Here is a 6,489-nt window from a genome sequence, read left to right as displayed (position 1 = left end):
TTTTGTTGTGGAGATGAAGGTAGGAAGAGTGGAGGACAGGGGGTTAGGGAAGTAGTTCTTTGTCGAAGGGAGGAACATGGGAGTTTTTCTTGCCAACTGCAGTCATGGAACGTTTTGGACCTGAGAGGGACCCATAAATCTTAGGGTCACAACCAACACCAGAGGGAAAATGAGATTCTCTCGAGAAGATAGTACTTCCAAGTCTCCAAGTGACTCCGCTTCCGAATCAGTTTGAGCCTTAATAATATGTAGCTTGAGGTCAGTGTGAGCATTTCCTCCAGAGCTAAATTTAGGTGAATGCAGCGCACCCCTAAGGAATATACTGAGAACCTATCAGTGAATCTGTAATCAGATTACAAACATGTATAACTGTGAGATAAATCGATATTTTTAGCAGATAGTTTACAATTTAGCGGGAGGCACCCAATGTTTTATTAAACGAGCGATGACCCAGCCCAGGCGACCCCGCTGACCTCTGACTCCAGGTTCAAACTGCCCGCCTCTGGGGGTCAGAGGTTAGAGCTGGGGTGAAGCAGTTCCGGGAGCGGATGGCGGCCCGTTTCCCCTCCGTGCGGAGGATGGGGACCTTCACCTTCATCGGTGAGTCTTTACCGGAGAGAAAGAAACGGAGACTTATCGGGCTCCTCAGTGCGAATAAAATCCGCCGCGAAGGCCGGGGCTCAACCGGCTTCCAGCTCCGCAGGCCGCTGCCCACCTCCACTCACTGGCCCTGTCTCCTCCCTCACCTCACACCCCCGCCCGACGTCACACCCACTGGCCCTGTCTCTCACACCTCCCCCCCCACTACCTATCGGTCTTGCCCCTCCCCCTGCCCATTGGCCCTGTCTCCCACACCCCACCTCACACCCCATCCACTGGCCCTGTCTCCCCTCCTCTCCACCCACTGGGCTTGTCTCTTCCCCCTCACCCACTGGCCCTTTCTCCCCCACCCCTCCTGCCCGCCCGCCTGCCTGCCTCCCTCCTCCCCGCCTGCCTCCCTCCTCTCCTCCTCCTCCTCACCCACCCTCTGGCCTTGCCCTGCCCCACCTCTATCCCCCTACCCCACCCCACCTCTACCCCCCTACCCCACCCCACCTCTACCCCCCAACCCCCCATTCACTCACCAGCCTTGCCTCCCCCTCACCCACCCACTGCCCCTGCCTCCCCCTCACCCACCCACTGCCCCTGCCTCACCTCTACCCACCCACCCACTCATTGGCCCCGGCCCCGGCCCTGGCCCTGCCTTACCTCTCCCGCCTGCCCTACCTCAGGCTTCTCACCAACACTGGCACAGCATTGCCAGTGATCAATAGGGTGCCTATCACAGGAGGGCCAAACCATCCCCCTCCAGTAGATGTGAGGTGCTGGAGAGAGAAGAGAGAGTGGAGCTGTAAAGTATGTTGTCCTGAGAAGTAACCTTATATGTTCTCCTGAGGTCCTGGATTCTCTTGGTGCATTGTCCCCAGCTGGAAGGGCCACATCTCCTCGACCACTTCCATCCATGCCTGCATGGTTGGAGAGGTTGTCGTCTTCTTCCTGTCCTTGGGGGAACTCACCTCACTGGCACATCAGGTATGAGTGAGAGACCTGGGGAGCAACTTTCCTAGGTCTCCTCTCCATTCTTGTGGTTATTGCAGCCTCAAAGATCCCATGTACTGGTGAGCATTGCACCCTTGTCATGGTCTCTTTAATTAGAAATTCTTCCTTGACAGCTTCAGTCTATCATCATGTCTGCTCTCTCTGACTGGCACCCAGAGTTGTGATGCTAATACTATGGCTCAGTTAAAGAGCCTCAGCTAAGCCCACTCCTTCACCATTCAGGTTCGCTACCCAATATTGGTCCCACCGTTTGACCAGGGACGAGGTTGGGAAATTTCTACCCTGGTCTCAGCTGAATTAGCTGACTTACTTGGGATTGTACTACAGGTACTATGGTTGATGGTTGGATGGGGAAGCAGAAAGATGAGCCCCCATTGCTGTTCTTAATTGTTAGCCAGTGACTGCTGTAAGAAGATGATAACAGTATCAAACTTTGGAATCTGGCCCCAGCTGAACAGTTTATGTCCACAAGTAAACAAAGGCTGAGTTAACAAAGCACCTCTGGTGTTTTGCTCACTCCATTAGTCAGTGTCTTTAAGGAAGAGGGAACTTTTTTTTTAAAGTATTAAATTGCTGAAATATTTATCACTTTTAGATCATTACTCCTGCTTTGAGTTTTTGCATTCAATATTTTTATCTGTCTTTTGCAGCAACTTTGAGGGTGCAGGGTGAAGATTAAGATGTAAATTCTGTCTTGCATAATTTCAGTACATAAATGTACTATTGTAATCTCTCTAAAATGATGTGATTGTAAGGAAGAGCATTGAAAATTAGTACATAGTGAAGATTTTGTGCTTGTCTGATTTGCAGCTGGCCCGGTTTTCTATCAATTGGTTTAAATGAATGGAGAATCATGTGCAATGTGAATCAAGTGCACAATATGATCTCTACATCATGTTGTGAAAATTTAACCTATAAAATGGAGGCACTTCTGATTGGGGAAGGGGAAATAGAAAAAAGAAACCCTTCATTTATTTAGCACATTTGATGACCTCATATTCTAAAACGCTTTATCGCCCAAGAAGTACCTTTGAAATGTAGTTAACATGACAGTTAATTTATGCACAGCAAGGTCCCACAAATAATAATGTGACAATGACTAGATAATCTGTTTTACTGACATTGATTGAGGAATAAACATTGGCCAGGATACCTGGGAGAATTTGTCTTTGAATAGTGCCATGAGATCTTAACACCTCCCTGAGAAGGTAGAGGGCCCTTGGTTTAATATCAAATGCAAAAGATGACATCTTTGCTAGTACTGCGCAGGAGTGTGCATCTAGATTTTTGCGCTCAAGCCTCTGGAGTCGGACTTGAATTTACAACCATTTGACTAAGCAGTGTGAATGCTAACAACTGTGCCACAGCTAACACCTCAGATTGAGACCTTGTGCTTCCTATTGGCTGGCCAAAAAGGGACATTGACGGAAGTATTGTAGCAGATTGACATATTATCGGTTTAAGAGTATGTGTCGAGGTATTTGACGAAAGATTACAATATGAAAAAGTATGTGAGGCACAGCTTATAAATTGTCAAGGAACTTCTAACAAATGAACAGCACCCATTGCAGACTTCAGAAAATCTTGGTCTTGACAAATGCAAGGAATGTGCATTTTTAGTGCATATGATATGTAGCCAATTCATGAAAATTTGTTGATATGCTATACCCTGTAGTTCTAAATACGTGAGGGAATCTCATAACGCCATTCACAGTACAAACATAAATACCTCTGAGCACTTTTAAAAAATCATCATAGATCTTATTTTGAATTTAAAATAATTTACTTTGATTTTCTCAGATTTTTCCTTTGCCTTTCAGTGTGTATCCTTTCACCTATATTTTGTTTAATTGTCTTTATTTTCCATTAATCTATTCAATTTCTTTCATACTTTTTAAACAGATATTGGCATAAATTTGACAGATCCTATGTTTCGTGGGATTTATCGTGGTGCTCAGAAACATCAAGGTAAGTCTTGTCATGTAACTAGCATATTCATGTTACATTTAAAGAAGACTATCTATAAACCTTTTGTGAAATTGTTTTTATGTTTGTGTCTAGAAGTATTTAAAATGGTATTTTGATTGAACCATGAAATTTTATATATAAACAGTTAGCTAACCTTTCCGTCCCCTTAATGGGCATTAATAGCGGTGTTAGATAATGAGCTCCACTTTCATATGTTTATTGGCTTGCTGAAAGGTGTAAGATGGTGTATTAGTATCATTGGCCTAGCTCCAGGAATTACCACTTCAAATGAGCAGAGATAAGAATTTTCAGCCATTTTGTGGACTTCTCACATCTTCCTTTTGGGATGTGAGCTTTTGTTTCAGTGAGAATAAAGGAAAAGTTGAAGAAGTTTTGCTGTTTGCTTGCACTAATGCTTGTGGAGTGACCCCTAGTGGTAGTAAGATTATCCTAACTCCTACTGTAGGTTTATCTTTAGTAATTCATTCTTGCAAAATCCTGACTCAAAGTAACATGATGATTCTTAGCAATAGCTTGTTTTTTTTTCACAAGGAGATAATAACCTCATTCAAATATTCTGCATTAAAACAGACTGTTGAAACAAACCAGGGAAAAATGCTGAAAATGAGTTTCATTCAGCATAAAAACAGAGATGGAGAATTTTTTTTGAGGTTTGAGAGTCTTTGGAATTCTCTTCCTCAAAAGGCGGTGGAGACTTTGAATATTTTTAAGGCAGAGCTAGATAGATTCTTGATTAACAAGGGGGTGAAAGGTTATCAGGGGTAGGCAGGAAGGTGGGGTTGCGGGTACATTCAGATCAGTCATGATCTTATTGAATGGCAAAATAGGCTCGAGGGGCCGAGTGGCCTACTCCTCCATTTCATATGTTCGTATAAAGACAAATACAAAGTAGCCTCTTTTAAATGCTACCTGTTTAGCTGCACGATCAGTTAGATTGTTTCTACAAATTCTTCCAGATAATCTGGATATCCAAGTAAACCCATGTTTGGGGATGGAATTGCCCAACTCTCTAACACTAATTTAACCAAGTGTACCTGTTGAACAAATGCACCTTATGCTGTTAGAGTGTTCATTCACCAGAGTCAAAGATTCATCCTTAAATGAGTCGTTGAATTTTGTTCACTATGTGGGTAAAGTGTTCTGGAGGGAGATTTCTTTGCATTTCAATTATCCCCTGACTGATCGTGGAAAAGGTAGCACAGTGAGTATATTGCTGGACTAGCAATCCAGAGGCTGCACTAATGATCTGGACATACAAGTTCAAATCCCACTGCGGCAGCTGGAAAATTTAATTCAATTAATTAAACCTGGAGTAAAAGTTTCGTTATCAGTAATGTTAACTATTTAACTACCGGATTATCTGATAACCCCATCTGTTCATGAATGTCCTTTGGAGAAGCAAATCTGTCATCCTTACCAGTCTGGTCTATCTGTGATTCCAGCACTTCTTAACTTTTAACTGCCCTCTGAAATGGCCTAGCAAGCCTCTCAGTTACCAAGAAGGTGGTTCACCACCGTCTTCTCAAGGGTAATTAGGGATGGGCAAAAAATGTGGGACTTGCCAGTGACACTCGCATCCTGTGAGTGCATTAAAAAAAGTCACCTCTGTTTTGGCTAAAGTTTGGATAGGTAAACAGAGGGAAAAAAAGCAGGTTCGCTGGACATCTGAACTAAAACCAGAAAGTACTAGAAATGTACAGCACATTAATCAGCATCTGAAGAGATTGCAGCAAAATACTGTGGATGCTGGACATCTGAAATAAAATAAAAAGGTGCTGGAAATATCCAGCAGGTCTGGCAGTAGCTGTGGAGAGGGAAACGAGTGTTAATGTCTTGGGTCCTATATGACAGAAGACTCTTCTGAAGAGTCATATTGGACTTAGCATTAACTCTGATTCTCTCTCCGCTGATGCTGCCAGATCTGCTGAGTTTTTCCAGCACTTTGTTTGCATTTCTGAAGAGTAAGGCTAGTGTTTTGGAAATGGCGTTTTCATTATCAGAATAGACAATGGGTCTGCCGTAAAACATGCTTTCGTTTTTCAGATGCTGGTGGACCTGCTGTAAATTTCCAGCAAGTATTGGTTTTATTCTTGCTTAAAATTCTTGTTTTCTCTCCTCTTTCACCTCTTGTTTTCTATGCTTAGCTCTGTCTACATTTCTTCTATCTAGTTAATAATCCTTTTAAATGAAGTTTCATTTTATTTTCATACTTTATCTTTGCCTATTTGTCTACTTAATAGTAACTATATTTCATATTAATTTATTGCATGTGAAGCACCTTGAAACATTCTTGAGACAAGATAAGTTCTTCCATAGTTGTCATCTCATTACCTGAAAAATGAGAAGTATAAAGAAGGTAGACTTTAAAATTCTTCCAGAACTTGACAGGAGGCGATAAAAAAGGAAAAGTGTATAAAGCAAAATTAATTCAACCGAGTATCTAAAGAGAAAAAAGCAAACTGAACCAAATTCTAGAAATACAACACATCTCCTTTCAAAAAATAAAGCTGCATACTTAATTTTGCAAATGCTGCTCAATGCGTGGCCACGAATCCAACTAGCCAGCAACATGGGCCTCCAGTTTTTCGAGAAATAATAAGGTCTTTACTTATTATCACATTGCTAACTTAATTACCTTCTGTATTAAAAACAATATTTAATTACTAGAACTTTGGACAGTCAAAGCACCTGACCACTTTTCTTGAATGAACAGTTATAGTACATAGAATCTGTTTGTGCACTCTTACAGATGATTTTTTGGATGTAGTACAGAGAGCTGTCAAAACTGGAGTACAGAAGGTAAACAAAATTATGTTTTATGGCAAGGAGAAAAAAGTTTTCAAAATATTGGTTTTAAATTCTATTTGCATACTGTTTGAATGTTGAAATGGATTGAGGTTG

At 42.2% G+C, this 6,489-nt stretch overlaps 1 protein-coding gene across 4 annotated transcripts in view; it reads left to right on the top strand.

Moving 5' to 3' along the window:
• The first annotated feature begins 449 nt into the window (after positions 1–449).
• Positions 450–6,489, top strand: part of tatdn1 (TatD DNase domain containing 1) — a 90,326-nt gene continuing 84,286 nt past the window's right edge. For 2 of the 4 annotated variants that reach the window (XM_041189231.1, XM_041189229.1), the window contains exons 1-3: positions 450–600; positions 3,502–3,567; positions 6,338–6,387. In XM_041189231.1, coding sequence (XP_041045165.1) covers positions 549–600; positions 3,502–3,567; positions 6,338–6,387 — 168 coding nt within the window. In that variant the 5' untranslated portion in view covers positions 450–548. The remainder of the gene's footprint in view (positions 601–3,501; positions 3,568–6,337; positions 6,388–6,489) is intronic. The other 2 variants (XM_041189230.1, XM_041189232.1) reach the window with 2 other exon arrangements.

The sequence above is a fragment of the Carcharodon carcharias genome, chromosome 6 (genome assembly GCF_017639515.1).
Source record: "Carcharodon carcharias isolate sCarCar2 chromosome 6, sCarCar2.pri, whole genome shotgun sequence".
NCBI lineage: Eukaryota > Metazoa > Chordata > Chondrichthyes > Lamniformes > Lamnidae > Carcharodon > Carcharodon carcharias.
The sequence above is the reverse complement of the archived record's forward strand: the minus strand, read 5'-3'. Positions and strand labels throughout refer to the sequence as shown.